This window comes from Leptonotus elevatus, chromosome 6 (genome assembly GCF_054856555.1).
Source record: "Leptonotus elevatus isolate MCC_2025b chromosome 6, RoL_Lele_1.0, whole genome shotgun sequence".
NCBI lineage: Eukaryota > Metazoa > Chordata > Actinopteri > Syngnathiformes > Syngnathidae > Leptonotus > Leptonotus elevatus.
Genome location: NC_141244.1, coordinates 21,079,539 through 21,104,223, shown reverse-complemented (window position 1 = coordinate 21,104,223; position 24,685 = coordinate 21,079,539). Strand labels below are relative to the sequence as shown.

Genomic DNA, 24,685 nt, shown 5'->3' with positions numbered 1-24,685 from the left:
TTTATATTTTATAATATTTGTATTCCATTTTATACTTTACCATCATTCAATTACAAATATATTCTTTGACATTTTTTTCATGATGTTTGTGAGATCTTAATTTTTCATAAATGAAGTAAAGAAGCACACACAAAGACGAGCCAGAACCTGTTGCATTTTTTTTCTTTTCAATTTCTCTCCGTGTGCACAATCACATCTTCACAGTACATTCTCGTCTCCGCACCCCTCCCTAAATAAATAATACACCCCCCTTTTGTCGTCGTGTGCGGCCGGCCATGCACAGCAGGGCCGTAAGAAACGGGAGGGAGGGAGTGAGTTCAGGTAAGATGGAGGGGTGGAGGGAATAAAAGGAGTTGGGGACATGAGGGGGGAGAAATGTAACTATAAAAAAAACATGAGAGGTGGGAGAAATGTATTACAAACAAACGAGAGATTCCCTTTTTTCCCCCCATCATGAAATTCCGGTTGGTCCTTTATGATTGGCAAACGAATGAGGTCTCAGAGAAACATCGGCAAAAAAAAGAAGAAGAAAAAGCTAACAATACGAAAACATTGGAAATGTAACATGGACTCCTTGTGGACTCACACTCACACACACACACACACATACACACAACATACACACGCATCATAATTATTATTATTGACATTATATCCTACTATCAAACATTCAAGAACAATCACTACAGTCTTTATTGGCTGTCTCCGGACAGCCAATTGGAGCGCGATGAGGGCGGGACTTGGACAATAAATACTGTAATGGTCCCGACTAACGCGCTCGTCTTCATGTCCCAGTTTTTAAAACATCAAATCCCAAGATTTACGCCAACTTGAAGAACAAAAATCGGCGTGGGAAGATGTCGGGAAAAAAATCCCGTGCGATTCCATGATGCAGCTTTTTTGGGAGGGCCCACCTGTGGGCCTCCGTCCGAGTTTTATTGCTGAGTCACCACAGGGCCATGTGGTTTTCAAGTCAAACAGTTGTGGGCAATGTAGTTCCCGGGTGTGTGTGTTTTTTTGTTGTTGTAAAGGAACTGTTCCGTAAAGGTGGGCCGTCCATGTAGTTGGGTGGGGCGGTGGATGTTTTGGGGTGGACGGTACCGTAACAGGATGGGCTTTATGCATCGGTCTCAGCCGGCTGGTCGTGGTGGACCCCCGGGACGGCGATGCCTTGGTGGAGTTTTTCAAGTGACTGCTTCATCTGGGGAAACAGCGAAAGAAAGAAAGGAAGCTTCATATGGTGTCGCTAATTATGTGAGGACGCCATTTTGGCTCAAGTGATCAAAACGCAAGACGTGACAGTTGATGCCTGAGCTTCCCTTGGAGGGTGGGCTGGCTGACTCCAAATGACTCCAGTTGGTTCAAAAATGTTGCCGCCTGCCTCTTAACTGGAAAACCTAAGAGGGAGCCCACGTAACTCTTATCCTGGCCTTCCTCCACTGGCTTGCCTATGTACTTTTACAACTCTTCTTTTGTTTTTGAATGCGTTTTTAAATATGGTCCTGCACTTAGGTGGACGACGAACAAGACGACAGCCATTTTGGGGCAATTTCCAAGGCTCATACAGTGCTGAACCCACCAACTAAGGAATTTGTCCAAATGAGTGGCACGCTACAATAGACAGATACACACACACACACACACACACACCTGGTCAAGAAGAGCCACAGACGACTGTAGAATCTGCTGCCACTTGCTGAGCTGCGCCTGGTGGAACTGTCTCTGCAGCTGTAAGACCTGAGCCCACTCTCCTGCTGTCTGAGGAAGAGGACTAATGGCGGGAAAAAAGTACGAGTGTCATTTTATTCCACACCTCAGGTTACAAAGGGTCTTCGGTTTAGAAATGGTGGACAATGCAAAACATGCTGAGTTAGCGGCATACTGTTTTATGTTAATGGGGGTCTTTAATACAAAATAAATACAATAGTTTTTACAACAAATATTTACTTAATTATGACGTTTGCGTAGCTTAGCGATACGACTGGCACAAATTGGGGTTATGTGACCACCTCACAGTCGGAAAACAATTCTGTTATATGCCAAGGGCTCTCTGTATTGATTTTTTTTGTATTGAATTGAAAGTGACCATTTTTGGATGACTTCTTTTTTTATTATTTAATTTTACACCATTTTACATGCAACTGACTAATTTATGTTGGCATTTTGCTAGCATTAGTTTTATTTTCCAATATATTTTACATAAAAGTGACTGCTCTTGGTTGGCATTTTTTGTGAGTTTATTTGTTATCTTATGCTACACTACATGAAATTGTCAACTTCTAGCGAGCATTTTTGTCCTTCATTTATTACATTTATTTTACGATATTTTACACAAAACGCAATTTTTGTTAGTCATTTAAAATATTATTTTTCTTAGTTAATTAAAGTCAGTCACAACTTGGTTAAATTGTGGTGCAGTTCTGGAAGATGCAGATGGAACTTTATGACATTTTTGGGTGGTGAAATTAAAACCAACGAAAGGGGCTCTTCAATTTATGACCGCCTCAACGTATGAGCTTTTGAGCTTGCAAAAAGTGCGCAGGGAAATAAGCTTGCACAGCGGCGGAAGAACACGTCATAGCCACAAGAACCCCATGTAACAGTTAAGTATAAAGATATGTTAATCACTGCATAATTAAGCAAAAACATTTTAAATGACTGCATTGATTCAACAGCTGCTCGGCTTGCAGCTCCATGCCACTTACGTTATATCTGCGATTGCTAATATTGCTCTCGACATCAGAGTTCAATGTTCACCTGTCTGCCAGCGAGTACGAGTGCCACGTCTCCAGCGTGTGCGCCGCCCTCTCCAGAGCGTAGAGTTTGTAGAACAGCAACATGTTGAGCGCCACCAGCACCACCAGACTGGTCAGAAACGCACACAGACACACGTCGGATCAAGAGTGCTATAGTCAGCACACGGCACAGGAAACATTTAACATTGCTTTTTTCGTTTCCACCAAGCACTTCTGTGATGGTGAGATGTGCAAGAAATTGACACTCACACAAACAGCGTGTAATTGCCTATAGATGCCACAAGATGGCAAAAAAAAAAACCTAAAAAAAAAAAAATGCACTTTAGACGAATGAAGCTCCTGCCCTCACATTCAACATAGTTGCCTTGGTCCCAAAATGGTGCCGAAAGCAACATTATTGGGGAAATTTATGGTTGTGTGAGTGTGTGCTTGGTTGAAACTGGGTTTTGTGTGTGTGGTAAGTGACGATAAGAAGCATATGAAAGAGGCTCACAAACATTTCAGTGTGCACGTCACGGCGGGGGGGACTTCATTACAGGAAATATCAACACATTTGTACTTTGAATTTGAACGCACAATGAGTACAATTAGTTCAAGTCAGATGTTTCCTGTAACAAAGTGTGGCTTTGCAGTTGCGGAGAAAGTAAAAGCCTTTGATACAGTACCTGATACAGATCCTACACACACGTACAAAGTGGCGCACAAGGAGACACAAAGAGAGAAGATGCCGAGAAAAGACACCATGAAGCTGTTAGTACGCACAAAAGCCACAAACACAATTTGTATTTATTTTGTCTGATATTGAAGTAAATCTGGAAGCTGTGCCTCATTCATCCAGATTGACCAAATGTGAACAAATACCTTTTACTACAAAATGTACTTTTGCGCTGAAACCATTTATTTTGACTTTTTAAATTAGATATGATTATAAAATAATTTCAAATGATGTCATCGTAATACTATTAGATTGAAATCCATTATAAAATTGGTCCTCTTTCTTGCTTGTCTTCTTTCTGCTCCTTTTCATTCAACGATGAATAATAGTTTTATATTGTCATTTTAAAATTAAAATTATTATTAAAACCAATAATGATTAAAAAAGTGATTTACCATTTCAACTTATAGTAACTATTAGTATATTTTAAAAATCTATTAATTGCCGTAGATTAAAAAAGTAAAAGAAAATTATATATAGATGAAAAATTATTCCATCATATTTTAATACTCTTATGTGGTGATATTAGATTTAGAAAACCTAAGTAATTTTTTAAAGCGTCACTGATATGTGAAAAAAATATCCCTAGCTATTAATGAAATATTTTAATTTTAGAATTTTATAAAATAAATTAAATTTTTTAAATAATAAAACAAAAATTTGGGAAGGGCAAAGATGTGCGTAGGCAGCAATAAGGTAGAGAGGCAACAATCCTCAAGATCTTTCAATAAAACAGCAAAAAAAAAAAAACCTCAAGTGTCAACTACTGTACTATAAAAGGTTGTTATCTCTCAAAGATGCCCGGTTTGATAAAATAAGAAGCTGAGTATGAACATCCATTTTGCTGATGGTAATGAAGATGATATAACCAAAGCCTATAAGACATGTTTACAAGGAGACCACGTGGAGTGCGGACAAATGAGATTCTCTTTGAAATGTGAAACAAGAGTATCATTCCGTGTGCTACTAAATTAAAGAGCACCAACTAGTGTAACATTAGCCGGGAGGGATGTTAAAAAGAATTCAAGTCAAACCTTTTCTTTACAATATGTTCTATGCGGCACCACAAGTCGAAAAACGGCATTCTGAGTAATATTGCATTTGTGGAATATGAATTAAGCAGAAAAATCCACCCGTTTTGATCCATCTCAGGGGGCGGCCATTTTGCCACTTGCTGTCATCACAGTGACTAAGGGCTCAAGTAACGACCATCATGGCTCACCTGTTGTCTGGGTTTGGTAATGTGACGTTCGTAATTTGATTCATCATTTCAGTACTAGAATGGAATCAGTCGCTTGTGTTGTTACTTACATGAAACTGACGATGAGGAGGATAGTGGAGACGCTGTTGTGCGCTGCACCGCGGGCACGCTCTCCCAGCTTCATATACTGAGCACCTACAAACAAACAATACTTGAAAAAACACACAAAAAAATAATAATAATCAAGTGTCACAGCGGTACACTAACCGGCATCCCTGCGCTCTCGCTCCTCCCCGACACCCCTGTCCCCGCGCTCGGCGGGGCCCCCTCCATCCCGGTCCCGATCCCCCTGGCGCCGTGAGCAGGTGCGCTTGCGTCGTCGCAGGGCCGGCGGCGTCTTGGCAGCCTCGGCGGCGCTGGTGGCGTCCCCGGCCGTCACCACGGTCACCTCGGACTGAAGCAGCGTCTCCAGCTTGCACACTTCGCTCTCTGCCGAGGAGCAGAACGATTTGTTTGCATGGAAATTATTGTTGGTGATGCTACTCCGCCTTTCTCTTTTAGCTTGTCCTGTTAGAGGTCACCACAGGGTGTCACTCTTTTCCATCTAAACTTACCTACTGTGTCCTCCTCTCTAAACAACTGCCCTTATGTCTTCCTAACAACCTGCTTAGGTTTTCCTCTAACTCCCTTGCCTGGCAGCTCCATCAAATGGAGCCAGGGAAAAAAAAAACCGAGAAGGTAGAAAAGGTGACTGACCCATGTGGCGGTAGTACTCCTCGATACCGCTCCAAGTGTTCTTCTCAATCAGAGCTTTGACCAGACTCCACGGCTGCTTCCGGTAGCAGATGTCAGACGAAACTCTGGAGCAAGAGCAGCAGACAACTGTTTAGAACAGAACTTTCACAAGGTTTACCTTAGGGCATTTTACTAGCGATTTAAAGAGTTGGGATGATTCTAAAAAGAAGGAAGAAAAGCTGTTATGTTTAAGTCAAAATCGCTATCTTTCTTTGACACACTGCATTCTCTTAAAAGTTAGGACTTTATTCTTGAACATTTCCAATGTTTAAAAAATAAAACACATTGTGAAAATTCTAACTTTATTCTTGCAACAAATAATGACTTTTTTTCTTGAAAAAAATGTGGCTTTATTCTAGTAACATTTTACTATCGTAACTTTTGACTGTGACATTTTCGCTGGGAAAAAAATTCTCAATAAAATCACAACTACTGTTCATGTAGGGTGAAGACTATCTCTTGGAAATATCTGGTACAAAAAATTATGACTTGTTTCTCATGCAACTTTTTTCTACTAATGATTTTTTAAATGAAAAATGTGTCTTCATACATGTAAAAATATTCATTTGAAAATAAAATAATACATATTTCTATAGTACTTATGTTATTCTTGAAAAACAGCAATTCTTGCAACTTGTTTTTTTTTCTGAAAAGTTATTGTAAAAATAACAATTACAAAACTTTTCATGCAGTTCAAGAATTTTTTTTCTGGAATTTTTTTTACTATTCTGACTTTTTCTAGTATGATTTTCTCCATTTAACACATAGGTTTTTATTTGGAAAAAAAGACTATTCTCAAAAAATAATACTTATGCTCAAAAAATGATTTCTCTTGTAAAAAAACAACAACAAAAAAACAAACTTACATTCTCCCTTCAAAAAATATAAAATAAAATTGTCCTAATATTATAATTGAGATTAAAAATTCACCTGAGGCGGCTCTTGTTCTTGTTGATGGAGGTGAGGCAGTATCTGTGCACAGTGTAGAAATAGTCCTGGTACGGGATGCCTGACGTGATCACCTCCGAGTCCACCACGTAGCACTCACCCTGAGCGCTGTTTTTGTGCAGAGTCTAGACACAGGAAGGTATCGAGCTGTTATTTAGTGTCCTCATGGCATTGTTAGCAACAGTATAGTCCCTATTACAAACCAGTACAAATGTTGTCATTTTAGCGTTACAATTATTGTTACTTTTCTTTTGGATAAAAGTCACATTCGATGTTAGAAGAAACTTTTATCTTCATTGTGATTATTAGGGATTACCTGAGTCTCCACCACAGGGGCGGTCTTTGGCCCGAGGGGGTTGTTCAGAGCAATGGTGTAGCTGAGAACACGGCTGGAAGTCCCGCGACTGCCGTCCCGCTGCCACTCGCCCACCGTCAGGTCTGTGAGAGTCAACAAACAACAGAATTACACAAAAACAATCCTAAAAAGTTTCTGAAGGAAAAACAGTGGGGCCTCCAGATGAAGAGGGAATGCTGGGTGAAAAAGGGAGTCAGGTCACCCTCTACAAAAGGAACGCCCCCCAATTAGTGTGACAATGTTCCTGGGCAGCAGGGATGATACCCACTGGCCAAATCCACTCATGCTGTCCTCATTTGAAAGGAATGAAAGAACACTCAACAAGTGACAATGGAGGGAGGCTAAGCTAGCATGATATGAATAGAATTATTGTCCTAAAATATATATATAATTATAAATATAGAATATATATTTAGCTTTATTTTTTGACTCCCCTACCCCTCAAAAAAGCGGAATCTATTGTTGTGACTACTACTCTCGTACAACTGCAACGTAAAAAAAAAGTCAATTTTTTTTTCCAGCTTAAGTCTTTTCTCTCAAAATGAAATGTTTTTTCTTTTTAACAAAATTATCACAAAAAAAAAACAGGTCTATTCTCAAAAATATAGAAAATTTCTCACGTACAATTATGACTGTTTTACACTTACAGAAAAAAAACTTTTCCATCAATTTCTTTGTACCGCTTTCATAAAGACACTATTCTCATAAAATATTGTGTAAAAATTTCAATTAATAACTTTCCTTTTCAGAGCTTGAATCTCATACTTCTCAAAAAGTATTACTTTATTGAGAAATTCAACTTAATTTATTAAAAAAAAAAAAAAGTAAAAAAAAAAATGTGTAAGAAATATAACTTTTCATAAAAGTACAATTTTTTCCCCTCATAGAAAAAATGCGGAAAAATATAACTTAAAAAAATTTAATCCAAAAAATAATCTCATTAATTCAGATTTGTTTCTGATAAATTGCGATTTATGAAAAAATAATAAAAAATAATGAACTTAGACTGGTACCTCTGTTAAATCTTATATGAGCAAAACATGACATGTTTATTGAAAAAAAGTTAAGTGTTTCTGTAGTTAAAATGCAGCGTCATTGATAAACTGGTATAAACTCATAAAAAAATCAGGTTGTCTGTGTGCATTCTTGCACATGTTGAAACAAGGGTTTATTTGTGCAAGTGTACCAGTGAAGTGTCGCTGCGAGAAAAGGTGCTGGATGAAGTGCGTGTCAGCGGAGAAAAGCAGGTCATGCAGCTTGTCCACGCTCATTCGTACAGCAGCGTTGACGTGTAGCCGCCCGTTCAGATCAGCGCAGAACGACTCCACCTCACCTAAAGGTTGGCAGGATATACATTTACGATCGCTGTGACGCAATGAAAACAAAAAGATGCCAACACAGCGAGATTGAAGTGAGCCACAAGACTCACTCTCCTCCTGCGTGTCGGACGAGTTGCTAGGGTCGGTGGGCAGGTCCTCATCATTGGTGGCGTCCAATGAGGAGAGGTTCCCGAGGCTGGTGTTGGGCAGGGGCAGCATGTGATTGGCTGACTCGGACAAGCTGTCCCCGCCCTCCTCTGGGTTCTGAGGGAAATGGAAATCAGGCCATTGTCATATGACTTTTAAGAGGACGTGAAGCCTACTTGCAGTCGGCACACTGTGATGTATTGAGAGTGTAAGTGAGTTATGCATGTACACAACAGCACAGTAAATACTTCCAGGCAAATTACAGAACACATTGTACTTGCTTTGGTTGTATAACTTCATTATACATTACATTTCAAATGAACCATCTGTAGCAATAAGGCATTATACTACTATATTTTCTGATACAATGCCTATAAGGGTATTCAAATGCAAAAATGAACAGTTAATTAAGCGTACACACTAGATCAGTGGTTCTCAAATGGGGGTACATGAAGGCACTCCAAGGGGTACGTAAGTACTGTATGTGTAAATATTTCAGAAAAATATACGTTCATATAAATTAATTTTATAATCAGTAGGCTATTCAATTTCAGTATCCTAAAAACCCAGCATATACCCTGTACCAGAATGGTTCGACCCAACTTGTCGTGTGCCACCTACAATCACTTGAACCAATTAAAGCTAAAAAGAAAAACCTTTCGATATTAAGAAGCGCAAGTTTCATCCAATCAGACTTACCGGTACATGTGGGTTTTTTTTTCTACTTCGTGATCCCCTTTTTGACTAGTGCGACTTCAATTCCGGAGCAACTTACAGTCCGAAGAGTGCAATCATGTGGACATTAAGTACAGTGGAGGCAACTATTTAAGGAAATTAGGACATATGCAACCCACTCAGCATCCTCAAACAGTTTATGGTGTGGACTGTATAGTTAAATTCCAAATTTTCTATTCCTTGGAATACTTTATTTTAGGGATTCACTTATTCACCAAGGACGTGTAAACATACAGAGTGTGTTTTTTCATGAATGATATCATCAAAAACACTCACAGAGGCATTGGTGGGTGCAGTGGAAGCCACCGAGCCGTGGGAGTTGGGCGGGCTCGGGTCCAGGGGATCAGAGCTGAGCCGGCGACCGGACGAGGAGGGCACCTCGATGGGCAAGCAGCAGGCTGATGAGGGCGGGGACGATCCCATCGGGCCGGTGGTCACCGTTGGGGGGCTGGACTGACTGCAGGGCACCAGCGGCGGAGGGGAGCTGCCCGAGGAGGGAAGCGAGACCGAGCTCAGGTCCAGAAGATCAGTGACGGACACGGACTCTTCTCCGGGCCTGTACAACAAGGGAACAGGTGACATTATTTAATGAGTAAGACCGTTCAATATAGTTTTGTCAAATATATTTGAGGGTGGAGTATATTTGTCTGGATGGCAAACCCAGCAACTAATTCATGGCACAGCGACCATGAGAGGTGCTATTTGAGGAAATATTTTATGCACAGTAAAAGACTGAGAAAATAGAAAACTAGTATCGTGCAACGTCAGTACAGTTACCACCAAGTAGAGTTTGGCACAGCTTGGTTCCGTACACTACATCAGGAGCTGAACTGCACCTTACTCATTTTTGGCAGCCTTATGTGGCGAGTACAAGCCTTAAGTAAATTAAAATGTATGCTTCACCAGTTTGTTGATTAAATCTTCCAAACCGTACAGTTTGATGGAAACGTGTTTTAGAGTCACTCACAACAGGCCGTTCATGTGTTCGGCAGTCGGGGAGACGTAGTCGTCGTCCTCACTCGTGAGACCCAGCTCAGTGCCGTAACACTGGTGCACAATGTGCCACAATTCTTTGGGAGACAAGGACTGTAAATGTATAAAAAAAAAAATTATTACTCTCACATAATCAGGCCATTTTTATTGAGTTATTTAAGACTGTGAGCTGCTGCCAGAGGGGTCGTACCTTGTCCATCAGCGCGTTCTGCCACAGGCGGAAAATCATCATAAAGCTGCGATCCCGTGCCCCAAATGAGGTGAAGAAGTGCTGAGAATTTCAATGGGAAGGAAGGAAGGACGAAAAGGTCAGTTAGCGATCTTGTGGAGTGGACTCAGCTTGTTTGTTTTTATACCAAGTATTATGGAGTAAGCGTGTGTGAGTAATAGCTGACCTTCTCATTGTCCGTGCTGATCTGGATGGCGTTTGGAATGAGCTTGGCGGTCTTCTCCTTGGTCATTGAGGTCACGTCTTTCAGCAGGATAGTGATCTGCAAAGACACATAATGGAGCCATTTTTAATAAACGGATCACTTATTTCTCATTTTGCCCGATGGAAAAGTCTTGAGTAACAAAAAAAAAAAAAAAAGTAAAGTAGAAGCCGTGCTAACCACCACATGGAAAGACAAATATGGCAATTTTCCCCCCTTTTTGCTGTTGGTTGCGATGGTACAGCTCCCCCTCAACCTCGAATTAAAACTAGTTTAGTCTTATATCATCCTCAGTGAATCAGGAAGGAGACTGCTACCTAATGAAAAGAAAAACAATCAAATAGCCAATTTTCTGTCAACTTATATGATATCTTTATTTCTCATGATTTGCAAAGGAAGCGTTCCTCACACCCCAGCAAAAAAAATTATACCGTTGCCTTGTCCTCACATCACCCAATGTGAACCAGGAAGTAGCCTACTATCAAAATACAGAACTAATTATTGTCAAAGGTTGCCACTCAAGTCAGGATGGAAACATTACGCTTTTCCTCCTGACCTGGAATTTAAAAACGTGGTACATCCTTGTGGTCTTAAATCATCCTCCATGAACCAGGAAGTAGCCTACTAACCAAAATACAAGTAAATGATCATTTCTCGCACATATTTATCAGTTTTCCACCTGTGTCACAATGGAAGCATTACACACTGAACCAGAAAAAAATAGTTAATTTCTATGGTCTTAAATAATCTTCCATGTACTAGAAAGTGGATAGGTGACATTTTTTAACATTAGTTGTTTTTTTTGTGAAGACTTAAACACATAACAGGTGCTTACAGTGGTTTCCCAGCGGAAGATGTTGCTGTAGAAACACAGCCAGTTTTCAGACAGATACAGTCGGCCTTGGAGCAGGATATCTTTCTGCAGAGCGCACGAGTAATCTGTGGGAAAAGCGATGAGAGTTCAGAGGACCAATCGCAACGTCTCCTGACAAGAATATTTGTTCCTTGGTACTCACCCACTATGAGTCGTTCCGTGTCCGGAAGCTTCTTGAAGATCTTACGGAAGTCCTCGTTCCGCTGCTTATATGTGGGACTGAGAACCTGAGGGAGAACAACACAGGAGCTCTGTTTGGTAACAGTAACCTCATGTTGAAATGAAGACAAAAAAAATGAAGCGATAGAGATACTCACGTTGTACCAGCTCTGCATTTTCTGCAAAGACAACAAACAACTATTATAGTCATCAATATGTGGGTGAAGGAAAATTTCAGAACATAGTTATTTTAATTTATAAAAAGGTTACAAAACAGAGCTACTGCAAGGTAGGCTGACATTTCAACACCTCCTGAAATAAGTGAAGCTCAAAAAATAAAAGCCACGGAGAAAGTGAAAGCTGTGCAGTTCTTTCATGCTCATTGAGCTGAAGTCTTGCATTATGTCCTGCATGACGGCAAATCACGGCAGGATGTTTTTCCAGCTGTAGTCCTCTGGACTATTGTTCACATATTTATGTTACGGTGACTTCTATTGAGTCATCATGTCACAAAACAACAACAACCATAGCGTGGAGCGTTACCTTGGCATTGCTCCTGAAATGTCGGGAGGCAATGGGGTAGGCCGATGTAAGCGATGATGCCGATGGTACGGACGGCAGGGGGCTGTCTGAGCCCCCGCCACCACCTCCTCCTCCTCCACTGCTCTTCTCCCCACCCCCCTCGCTCTCACTGGCCCGGCCGCCCCCAAGCACCCGCCGCCGCAAGGAGGGTGAGCTGCCTGGAGTGCTACGTGGAGAGTTACTGGCGGTGCTGCAAGAAGAAAAAGAAACACAATGTGAATTTTTCATAAGGCAGCAAAGTGCAAACGAAGAGAACGCGGAGAGGGGCTTCCTGTTTGACAATAGCCTCGCTGCGGTGGACTAAAAGCAAAATGAAGGCCAACAGTATTTTATCAAGCTTGAACCTATTTTGACTGATAAGATGGCCAGTGCTGCTTTAAATTGAGACGTCACAAAATGTCTTCACATTTGTGGTGCACACAAAAAACTAAGCAAATAACAGGTAAAACATTAGCCCTCTTCAAATATTTTTGTACCTTTTTCTCATTTGTGATTTTTTCTTTTAAATTCAGTGCGATTGACTTTTACAGCAAACCCATGCCTGTTGGTGGTTTGTTATTCAAAAATGTCACCGTTGAACCTCAATGGAAAAACTCACCGCCCTGGCTAATAAGAAAGTAGTAATTGCCTACATGCCAATGCTTGACTTCTGAGCTTCCATATGCAATTTCAGCAAGCCAATGTTTTCAGTTGCCATCGCTTTGTCAGCAATGTTACAGTTTTCAAAACACTATCTGCTAGTCAACGATACCCTCGCGAAGGAAAATAGAGTTCAAGTTTCTGCGAAAAACAGTTCAACAGTACACACAATTCCCCGCGTGCCTCGGAGATTTTATTACAGTCCGATATGATCCAAGTTGAACTTTTTTGCCATTATTTCTTAACGAATGTTTGGTGGATAGTATCATGCTTTGAGGTTAATTTTCTTAAGCGGGAACTGGGGCCTTAGACAAGGGAGAGCTAATTTTGAACAGTTACAAATACCAGTCAGTAATAGTATAAAACCAGGCTACTAGAGCATCTGAACTTTATGGCTGGTGTGCGGGTACTCCCATTCAACATAAGTTTGAATGAGACTGGTTAATTGAGAAGACAGCCACATCCGAGCTATAAAAGGGTGTGCACACTTGTGCTACTGCATTACTGTATATCAATTGTTTATTTTTACTTCCCCTGTGCAAAAATGTAAAAGAAATTATTTGTAAGTCACGTTAATAGTGGAAAAAAGGGGGTTCTATATCTACCGTTTGTACCTGATGATTTTTTTTTGTTAGCAAAATTCTAATGACACATATACAATTTGTTTGTGTTTACATTGACGGAATGCATTAAACAACCTGCATGTGCGCGTAGATACCCAAATTGCAAGTAACTAACTACATAAGAGATTTGCAGGAAAACTTCAGAACTGTGAGGCTGAGGAGACCACTCATCCACCAAGCTGCCCCTAACACTTGCTTAGTGCAACAAATAAAACTCATTCAACATTTGAGCAAATACTGTATTGACATTTCCTATGTCAATTTTGATAAACGCCAAACAATGTTTATTCTTGCATATCACAGCATCAATGGTGACCTTGTTGAGTAAATACCGCATGTTAACTTACAAATTCCAAATGACTGAATTCTACCACGTTCACTAGCATTAGCCTATTAAAGGGACTTAGTGATGAGAATCAGTGTCAGCGTTTGTTTACAACGTGCCCCCGCCTCCGATGACACCGAACCACGACAATAACCGCATAAATCACTCATTACGTCTAATAACAACATTAATAATCATCATTTATATCACCTCTGCGGTGTAAATCCATTAATTCGGTCAGCAACGGCTAACAAGTTAGCAACATGGCTAAATTAGCATCAATCACGTCAAGGTACAGGGGTCGGAGAAGCAAACAAAAAAAAAACGGGGAAGGAGACAGTCACACGGGAGGTGCTTGGCTCGTTTCACGGTGAAAAACGACCGCTTGCGGATGGATGGAGGCTGCCGTGCTCGGCGGCGAGGGAGCGAGGCGAGGGTGGGGGACACTGTGACCGGATGACCGCTGAGCGACTGGGATTCACGTGAACGCACCACCCTCGTTTTGTACAAACAGAAACACAAGGATGGCTTGAAATGGAACAAAATGGTCCGTTTTGGTCGTAGTTAAATGTGAATCTTAACAAAAGAAGGCGACAACGTGGAACGCCCCTTATCTCAGCCGCCGTCGAATGACTTACTCGAACATGACATGAGGCATTCACGGTCCTAAGCGGGGGGTCCGAAAGAAAACAAACTGGCGCCGCACTTCTCTTCCTCGGTGTACCCGGGCTTTAGCGAACCTCCGGCGGGGGTACGAGGGATGCTAGTATCCCACCATCGCCGTCGTCGACGCCCTTCGCGGACAGACGACGGCTGCCTGCGCAGGATGAGCCGCCGACGGGTTGCCGTCCATCCGTAATCCCCTCAGCGCACAGATGGGGGAGGAGGTGCGGCTTTATTATGCCCAGGAGCGAGGGGGGAGGTGGGGCTGGGCGGGGGGCCCCTGATAAACATTTTGGTGACTGGGGGGCACAGATAAGAGCCCATTACACGGTGCTCAAAGGAGGCAGTTCAGAAAATAAATATCTAAACTTCATGTTTAATTCCACTTCATCATTAGGCGTCACAATCAAGTGATTACGTGAGAAAAAGGGACACATCTCTCATCGCTTCGGCTAACTTTATTATTTAATTAATTGGCAGGTGTCCCATTACTTTTGTCTAATGTGTACACGTTAGCTATTCAAATCACCTCAAGAGGTTACAAAGTCAAAGATTCCGCAATTAAACCCCACCCCCCAAAAAAGCATGCCGAAAATACAATATAGTGAAAATTTTGGGGGCAAACGGTGCCAGTTTTCCCCAATTATTTGCGTAAAGTAACACCTTTTTTTGGACGTTATCTGTGTGTGTGTTTGTAGCCTACTACAGATGATTTCGCAGATTGGCTTTCGCAAATTAATATATTTTATTTACAGATTTTTTTAAATATTTTGGGGGGAGGGGGGAAATACGACTATTGTCATCTTTTGTGCTTGTGAACTTTTTCTTAATTTTAAAATTTGGATCGTCATAAAACATAGCTTTTTTTTCTTCTTAAGTATATTTTCGGGAAAACGAAGTCATTCTTGTTATGTACTTTTTCAAACAATTGTTTTTGTACCATTATGACCACATTCCATACAATGCCACATATTTCCTTTTAACACATTATTGTGAAATAACAATTAGTTGTTGTTAGATGCTTATAAATATACCCCATTTATCTTTTCCTGGTAATACTATGATGACTTTGCTCTGCTAAAATGTTCTTCTCTGTATGAGATTGTACTCTCAATATTTTGAATTGTGATTTTTTTTTGTGATTGTAGAAAATAGCATTTCTCCTAATACAACTATTCTAATATAAACAAAAAACGTTTTTCACCATTTGCAATTATATTGTTCTTATTTACGCATCCTGTATGTTTTTTCTTGTAATAATAGATTAATAGTATAATCTTGTAAAATTTAGCATTTTCCTCGTAATTATACTAATTTAATTCCATAAAATTTGTATTTTTGTGCAGTCTTGTGATTTTTCTTACAATCCTTTTTTTTTATCCTAAAGCAACCATTTACACCTTTTAGGAATGATAGAAACTGTTCTTGCAAAATGTGCTTTTTTTCTTGTAAATTTACAAGATTCTTCTCTTAAAATGAATTTATTGTGAAATGATAGTGTTGAGTTTTCATAATGAAACTTATATAACTTTTTGTTATATTATGACCTTGTTCTGCAAAATGTTTGCAGTTTTTTTGTAATTACAACCGTATTCACATCATTTTACCTAATTCCGTAATACATATTTTCAGTGGGTCCTCTTATGAAACAAGGACAAATAGTCAGCCCCAATGTACTTGGTTTAAGTGTCCGCTCAACTATATTCCCCCAGCATCTTTTAAACCCAGCGAGCGCGACTGTCTCCAAAACCAGAGTCCAGCCGATCCCTTAACCCTCAATCTGTGTCCATCCTGCTGGATTAGAGCGCACATCATAATCCAACAGCGTCAGTCTCACTCTGTGTAATCTGCTTTCCTGTTGAGCACCGCGAGAGTTGCGACAAATTGACAGGAAATGGTGAGCGCCTCTTCCTTCCTGACAATAAGAACACTTTTTTTTTTTCCAGACAGCGTTGAGCACTTGGTTCTGAGACTGACAAGTGGTCCATTTTCTTCTTAAAACCACCAATAAAGCACTTTGTTCAACAGGGAAGGGAAGAGGGGGTGTCGTGTGGTTTTGGTCACGATAGCATCAACTTCCTGTGGCTCGACTCTTCCTGCTATTTTCCTGTATGTATGTGGCTCACAGCGGTTAAATATGGTCATCCCCAATTTAGCTCTATACATACTTCATGAGCTCAGAGAACGTATGGCGTCAATAAAGTGGATGCATAGAGGCGTGGGGCGGAGAGGAGATGGTTCAGGGGGTTGGGGATCACCCTCACCATACAGAGCCTCCTCCGATTGGGCCAGAGTGACATCATCAGACGACAGGCAGGCTGTGATTGGCCGAGGGTGATGTCATGATTCTGAAGCAGGGTGCACATGGAGCATGAGGGCCCCGCCTCCCAATTTGTTGTGACTGCTCAGTGAGCAGACTGTCAATAAGCGTGTTGTTGAGACTAATTTCAACAGGAAGATTTGTAAATAAAGATGCACGTTTGAACAACGGGACATCTGTAAACTCGTCTTTTCTGTGTAGCTTTAGCTATAAGCATCTGTGTGATGGTTGGTCTCCAGTCTTCCATAAGGGAGCCCGGCTGAGTTCAGACACAGAATCCCCACAGACTAGAGCATGTCGTGCAGAGTGCTGACCGTGCAGACATTCTGTTCTCAGCTAGCGGACCTTATGTACTGTTATTGTACGACAAGAGCACACTCGGAAACCTGCCTCCCTTTCCACTTACAACAAATACTGCACAAATACTGGAAGTCTGAATTTATCTGTACGCATATCTCCTTTTACAATAAATGGAATAGTTGAACATATAAGTTTTACTATCGATTTTTTTCCCCACCTAACCCTAGTCCTTCCCGTGTGTACTGTTTTACACGTGTGGACTTTTATTTTAGTAAAATTATTTTTTCCTCATGTAAAGCAAGATTTTTCTTTTATGCTATAACTATTCTTGTAAAAAACAACTTTTCCTACTACAACTTTATTCATATAAAATGACTGCATTTTACAATCTTTTTTCAGTTTCGCTATTTTCCACGTAATCTCACACTGTATCCTCTTAAATTATTTTGACTATTCTTTTTTTTTTTTTTTTTTTTACTAGTGATCTAATAGCATTCCTCTTGCCATTTTATTCTCGTAAAATTACACCTTTACTCACGTAATGTTACAATTTCTTTTCTTATACAAATATTAATTTCATGTAAAATTCGGAGTTCCCCCACGTGGTTCTCAATTTGACTTTTCCTCCATTATGACTTAATTCGCCTGAAATAAACAGCATGATATGTTACAGTGGTTTACAATATAATGAAATATTTTCTGCTTCGTTTTTGATAAACAGTACTTTACTGTATTTTAATATACAGTAGGTCATACGAGAGAGAGTGCGGTACTTGGTGTAAAGAGTTTGAGAACCAGTGGTCTAAAGTGACGTTATAAGCCAGGGTTGCTCTGTATGTCACCTCTTTGTAGCAAGGGGTTGCCGACTGTTGCAGTCCCGCACACTAACCTGCAGCTGTCCCAGTCAGAGTCTCTGCCCAGCAGGCTCCTGAGGGACCACCGAGAGCGCCGGCTGGGAGAGGCGCTATGCGACCAAGATTGGGACGGCGGCAAGAGGAGGTCCTGGTCCTGGCCCGGCTCCTCGCTCCTTATCTGAGGGGCCTTAGAGGCAGAGGGTGCAGGGGAAATTTCCTCCTCAATTACAATCTGCGGGGTTCCAGACCGCTTGTCTGCGCTCCGCTTCTTGGTCCGGCTGCGGCCACGGTAGGAGCGTGGGTGGCGCCCGGAGCGGTAGGGCCGTGGGCTAGGTGAGCGGGACCAGGACTCCGTCTCGGAGGACGGAGGCAGGACAGTCAGCGTCGGGACGGGGACGGGCCGAGTAGCAGACATGGTCATTTCCAGGAATGCAGACTTGTCAAAAGTCCAGACCCGTCCAGTCTTCCATCTTGGAAAATGTTATCCTAAAGAAATCAGCCATTCTTCTGAAATAAGTTCCTCTGGAAGTTTGCCGTGTTCAGGACATCCACCGTCTTTCTGCCGTCACGTTTGCGTTACGAGACTCATCTTTGTGAGGTCAGAGGTAAAACACCTAAGGGTGAAAAGACTTTGCACTCAAAATGCAAGCTGTCATCCTATGAGCTATAAATGATTAGCTTCAGATATAAAACATGTCAATAAAGTCCTCCACTGAGCTAACTATTATAACTTTTTTCCACTCTGGTCCATTCATTCTTGTTGCCAAACTATTACACAGGATTCATGTTCTAAAATGATTAACTGAATGACTCAAATAATTCAAAGACAAAAAAAAAAAGTCTAAGCAAATACTCAAAGCTTCGCGAAGATCATTTTCCCCACACGGACTACGTTACTGCAGTTTTGTGTACCCACTCTATGTACAAATACAAATGCCAGGATAGCGGCAAGCCTAAAAGACAGAATGTCATCAAATAAAATAGAAATTTTATTTAACATAAATTTGGAACGATAACATTGAATATGTTGGAATGTAAATTTGCTTATTTTTTTATTTTTTTATTTTTACAACCTCTAGGTAATAGTGATCGTCTTATTCCATTAAAAAAAAGTATTCCGAATTTTTATCAACCCTTGTTTTAATGCCCCACCCCTCACCCCAATTGGCAAGGATGGAGACTGCTGCCGAGGCATTTTTCAACACTTTTAGAAAACAAAACTTTAAGAAAACAAAACTTCTACACAAGCTATCGTTGGTCAAGTCAAGATCCCACACCAAATCACTCAATGTACAGAATTTAACAGATAGCTGCTAACCTGAGCCAAGCCCACACTATCATTGGGGCCGACTACATGCAGGGGCAAGAGGGGGCACCGCTCCCTCAAATAAACGTCTTGCCCCCTCAAATCCGAAGTTGAGAAATCACATTTTTAATGTACACGCAGCAGCGTTTTCTTTGCTATGGGCAATGTGGGTGACCGCTCAGGGCGAAGTCAATGTGAGGGCGCACAGGCATAGAAATGAAAGGAGTGGAGAGAAAGGAGATTTTAAAGCAACTGTTAAACTGTAAAAAAAATAATAATAAATAAATAAAGAAAGAAAACATACAATGTTTGTATCGGTTGTGTTTTATAAATTAGTTTGAGAAGTATTTTTTGTTATTATTCATAAGACTACCTTTCAGTTTTGTAAATATTTATTATAGTGTGTGAAGTCTTACTTGAGGTTAAAATTTGTTTGAGAATTAGGTCATCCAGTTAAGATATATGCATTGTTGTTGGTTGATAAAATCCGGATGAAGGATATTTTATTTTTATTTTTATTTTTAAGTTTTCCCCCTTGAGGGATTGCCACCTTATTGTGGTCAGGGGGTTTGTGTGCCTCAGTGACTGTCAGAGCTGTACCAGCAGGAGCGTAGTCTTCAGGCGGGACACCCAAGTTGGCCAGACCTGATTAAGTGCAATCCAGTTCTCTACGTTGGGGCTGGACACATAGATAACACCCCAAAGCAATCCAAAAACAGTGTTACTATAAACACAGCGAGAAAAAAAGTTCAGACGCATGATGTGTAAATATGATGCCCCCCTTCCCATTTCTGACTGCCGCCTCATAAGCCTGCTTACAACCAGCCCTGACTATCATTCGATAACACGCACGTCACTCACAAGGTCAGGTCTTGCCTTTTAAATCCATACACACTCGAAATCACATATACTTAAGTAGAATGGTGAATTTCCATTTGATTAAAACGTGTTGATAAATCGGTGGAATAATTCAAATTCCAAAAATGTTCAATAGCTGTAGCACTAGTTGAAAACAAATGTCACTGTTCAACAACATACACATCATACCAGATGTCAGCTGTTCTGCACCAACATAGTGTGAAAGGGTGCAGAGTTGCAGCAATATCCTGCCTTTACTTGTCTCTGTGTGAAGGGCAAACGTGGATAAATATGTGTTTTTTTTCTCTGCACAGTTTCTCTGGGGTTGTTGAAAAGCTCCATATCTGACCCATGGGTTGTGTAGTTTGCCAAACCCTGCCACCAGTACATGGATTTTTTTTCGCAGTGAAATCCTGCTCCCAGCCAAGAAGTTGTGGGCCTAATGCTGGGAAGAGGAGAATTTGAGACCACCCACTTCCTGTTGTGAATATTACATGACATTTGATGACACTCCAAACAAGTCCAAGAGAGACCCAAAGGGCATGACGGCGATGCGGGAGAACACTCAACAAGGTCATATGGGAACATTCCAGCAAAAAAAGAAGAAGCAAAAACATACATCACCATAGTGTGTTTGGAACACACACACAATGGACGAGACAAACTTTACATAAGTAACACGAAATGCTGTGCAAAAGACACAAAAACACAGCAGCACTTTCACTTTTTAGACCTCGTCACTCAGACGATGTTTTAGCCTCGAGTTGTGATCAAAAATTTGAGCCATGAGCACTAGTTGCAACAAACAGCTGTTTGATAGTTAATAATTAGTTTTTTTTTTAAAGATGCCCAGTGTACTAGCTTGAAGATATTTATTGCTACAACCGGTATAAGTTTGCCATAAAACGAACATTTCAAACAAAGACAATTACAGGTTGTGCATTTCACCAAGCAACTTTGCTTTGCTTCACGGAAGCCTGCTAGCTTAAGGCTATGTAACTTAAAAACTTATATTTGAACATGAGCGGTAGCCAAAAAAAGCGGACTTAGCTTACAACGATATTCAATATATGTTGCTTGATAATGGCTGGATGGATGGATGGACGAACGATTTATTCTTTACAGTCCAATAAAATGTTATTACTTTGTGTTTTTATTAAGTATAATACTGTTGAGTTTTATTTATTTGATTAAAACGTGCAACAATTTTGTATGGAGGTTTAAGAAGAGCTGTACAGATTAATGGCATTTGGATTAATTTCATTTGGAAAGATGATTTGACATACGAGTGTTTGAGTTAGAAGCATGATGACGGAAAGAACATTTAATCGCATTACGGACTTATTCTAAAATTAAAAACAAATGTTTTTCATTAAAAAAAAAAACACAACAGAAACACCCAAGAAATATCACCTGGAAAAAAAAATCAACGGCCAGGCGACTAGTATGTGTGACTGAGGGACGCACTGTGCGCAACAATGTTTGCTCTCATGTTTGAACAAGAACAATCTTAGCACGGACATGTTTGACCAACCTAATCTTGCAAATATACTTTCCAATCAATGCACATATAGTATAGCCCGCACCCTTTTCCACCACGTTAATGGTTGAACCAAACCAAGTAAAAAAAAAATTAATGCATTTCGCCTCGACGGACTCGTCTCTCTCGCTTTCTCCCTACCTGCCGTTGGACGAATTGCCCCCATTCCGGTGGTCGTGTTCGGCCTCGAAGACGAGCCGAGCGACGGCGCGCGACGTGATGTTAAAATCCACTTTCTCCACGGAGCACATCAGCATGGTGGTGCGGAAGCTCGCCCCGCCGAGGAGGAGCGCATCCGTCGGTGCTCACCGTTAGCTTCCACCGGTCAAGCTAGCAGCACCAAGCCAAAGTCAGAGCCAACTTTTTCTTCCCCTAAGCCCCTGCGTCGACTTCTTTCTTTGGGAGGCCAACCGCCGCCGCTACCCCCCTCCCAAAAAAGACGGGAGACGAACTATTTGGAGTCTGCCTCTACCATTATTACGTTTAAAACACCCTGATAAAATGTGCTATTGCAGGAAAACAAAACTAAGAAGAGAGTTAAATGGATGAGCTTATTGTTGTCGGTAAGGTGGGGGGTGGAGATGGAAGAGCGAACTCGAATGTTTGGCGTTTGTGTAGTGGGGGGACACGACGGTGAATAAATGGTCTTATTTCTCGTTTTTAATTTTGTTCACCGTAAATGCGTTTTGATAAATAGTAAAACAAAATGTTCGACACGCGTATTCGTGTGGAACACAACAACGTGTAATTAGATAAGGCAAAAAAAACAAAACGAGAAGACGTACACCCCTCGAGCCAACTTTTTGGTTCCGTCTGGGAAATAACTGTCCGTGCCTTCGAGGCGAACGCGAAGATAAGTGTTTGTGTCGGGGTATTCGACGATAAAATAATGGCCTACATAGCTTTATTTAAAAAAAGGTTTTGTCACCACCTGTGTTTTCATGAATACTAAATTGAAATGCATTCTAAATGAATCCATGTGGAATATAACACTGTTACGTAAGTAAAAGCAAAACGTAAAATGAAAAAAACGAGCACCCCTTCTCTAGCAAACGTTGTGGTTCGGTCCGGAAAAATAACAGTCCGTACTCCACAGCAAGCCGGGACTGCTGTAGATGTAGAAACATTTATGTTACATTTGAGTAGGGGGGAATTATGACAAGTGCCAAAACAAGAAGTCCAGTACCCCTTTAGCAAACTATTGTGGTTAAACACGCGAAATAACAGTCACTTTGCAACAGTGCTTCCGCCAGCCAACTAAACAATACCACCATTTAAATACAAGTTATTCCTTGTAAAATCATTATTTCTCAACAGTAATTGTAATTGTTAAGTGGTTTTACTTGTGTTTTTGTTTATGTTTTTTTGCGAATACGCAAATACGGCGCTTCATAAAGTGTTCCAAATGGTTAGCATGACAGTTAGTACAGCACTTACAGTTACAGACCTAAGCGAAATAGCGCCCCCTGGATGTGGATGTTAACCAAGAAAAGTGCAGTCACTATCCTTGTCAAGTGACTTAAATGCGTGGCAGTGGTCCTTTGCCAGCCTTTGTGGAAGAGATCTTAATAAGTAGGCGTACTGTAGTCTATTTGTGACACACGCAGAGCCTCGTAAATGTCAACACAGTGGCACCACAATGCGTTTAAGCCAAAGGATGGGCAGCCTAAAGTGCATGGGCAGAAAATATAGCGTTCGATGGAAATAATCAAACGAACAGATTCCATCCATCCAGACAGATTGTGTGCGTATTTAGTGGGGACTTCACAAGTAAAACGTTGCTCTCAACTTCATGACACGGCATCACTTTACATTCACCTCACTTTGTCTAAAATATTTTTCTAGAAAATGTACAGCTTTTAACCAACCAAACATTTAATAATGTTTGCCTACAAAATATCAGATTTTTTGCCTGCAAAATACTCGACTTGTTAAAAATATTTACTTTTTTTGCCAACATAGAACTTTTCTTTGACTTTTTTTTTATATTTGACATTTTCTTAAAAAACATTTGCTTTTATTCTAAAAAATGTGCAACCTTTTTCTTAAAAATAATATATTTTTTCTTGAAAAAAACAAACAAATTTGTTCTGAAAAAATACAACTTAATTCTCTTAAGAGTACATTTTCTCTCATATGTATATGATATGAATATGTAACTTTATTCTCTGAATAAAAACCTTTTAGCCTCACCTCAGAAATGTCCAACTTTTTCCCCCCCTAGAAAATGTACTTTTTCTCTTGAAAATATAGAACTTGTTTTTAACAGAAAAATATAAATTAAAAAAAACTTTTTAAAATAAAAATCTAACCATTTTCCTCTCCAATATTTTTTCTCACATATAAATTAATCCAACAATATTAAAAAAATTGTATACAGTATATCCAAATAAAAAAAATATACACATGTATTTAAGATTACATTTTATATTTAAACTATATAAAAATTATAAAAAAAATATATACACCACTTTTTAAAGAATCCGCCTTTAAGAAAATATTTGAAATATAGAATTTTCCTCAAAAATATGCTACATCTTTTTTTCTCAAAAAGACTTTTTCTCTAAGTTAGAACAAAATATACTGTTTTAATCATTCCATTTACAATTTTCCTAAGTGACCAGTGGAGGACTTTATGGGGAAATTTGTTGCTCTCACCCTCATCCAGCTGCAGCATCACTTCATGTTCACGCCACCTTGTCTGATAGGGAGAAAATCAAACAAAAGAAGACCAGCAGGATGAAGCCGAGCCAAAGAAACTGTATCCAAACTCGTAAACGGAGAGCAATAAAGAGCAGTATTTTAAATCCAATTCCAAAAACTCACTTTAACATACATTACAAATACAAGCATGAGGATGTGATTGCATTTACCTGCCACGGTGCAGTATTTTGCATTTATTCATCAGCAGAGCATCACAATGACTTGGCACTTTCGCTGAAGTCCGCGCGCCATCGTTCCCGACCTGCGCTTCACTCGGGCTGCCAAACACTCGGGAGCTGCTCCAGGCTGTCGGGAGGGCTGTGGAAACTCGATCTGTGCTAAAAATAAGAAACATCAGCAGCATTGGAGAGAAAGGATATGTGTGTGTGTGTGTGTGTGTGTGTGTGTGTGTGTGGTTGGGGGGTTGGGGGGCTGTATGTCTGTCTGTTGAAGGATGGGGGGAGACCATTCCACTCACACGTACTGTATGTCAAATTACCTTGAAGTTGTGTGAGTGTCCAAGGTTTTGATGTCACTCTCTAAC

The 24,685-nt window shown here is 40.5% G+C and overlaps 1 protein-coding gene across 4 annotated transcripts; it reads right to left on the bottom strand.

The window, feature by feature from the left end:
* Nucleotides 1–138: 138 nt before the first annotated feature.
* Nucleotides 139–24,667, bottom strand: gramd1a (GRAM domain containing 1A). Of its 4 annotated transcripts, XM_086079496.1 has the most exons (22): nt 24,641–24,667; nt 24,312–24,479; nt 24,097–24,139; nt 17,770–18,348; nt 11,972–12,200; nt 11,587–11,607; nt 11,412–11,496; nt 11,231–11,334; nt 10,360–10,455; nt 10,155–10,235; nt 9,939–10,057; nt 9,248–9,527; nt 8,200–8,353; nt 7,957–8,103; nt 6,732–6,853; nt 6,398–6,540; nt 5,429–5,532; nt 4,940–5,161; nt 4,783–4,867; nt 2,758–2,865; nt 1,651–1,771; nt 139–1,201 (listed from the first exon to the last, which is right to left on the bottom strand). In XM_086079496.1, exons 4-22 carry the CDS (start codon nt 18,153–18,155, stop codon nt 1,118–1,120), a joined length of 2,691 nt encoding a protein of 896 aa, XP_085935622.1. In that variant the 5' UTR covers nt 18,156–18,348; nt 24,097–24,139; nt 24,312–24,479; nt 24,641–24,667; the 3' UTR covers nt 139–1,117. The 4 variants fall into 4 exon arrangements, with proteins under 4 accessions (XP_085935622.1, XP_085935624.1, XP_085935625.1 ...); XM_086079498.1 differs by lacking the exons at nt 24,097–24,139; nt 24,312–24,479; nt 24,641–24,667 and adding an exon at nt 21,580–21,709; XM_086079499.1 differs by lacking the exons at nt 17,770–18,348; nt 24,097–24,139; nt 24,312–24,479; nt 24,641–24,667 and adding an exon at nt 21,580–21,995.
* Between the last annotated feature and the right edge of the window lie 18 nt (nt 24,668–24,685).

Bases quoted from the DNA above. Each gene is read 5' to 3' on its own strand.
- gramd1a (XM_086079496.1), bottom strand. From the start codon at position 18,155: ATGACCATGTCTGCTACTCGGCCCGTCCCCGTCCCGACGCTGACTGTC. The intron at 8,104-8,199 runs GTGAGTCTTGTG...GCCAACCTTTAG, and splicing joins GTCCGACACGCAGGAGGAGA to GTGAGGTGGAGTCGTTCTGC. The intron at 4,868-4,939 runs GTTAGTGTACCG...GTTTGTTTGTAG, and splicing joins GCGAGAGCGCAGGGATGCCG to GTGCTCAGTATATGAAGCTG.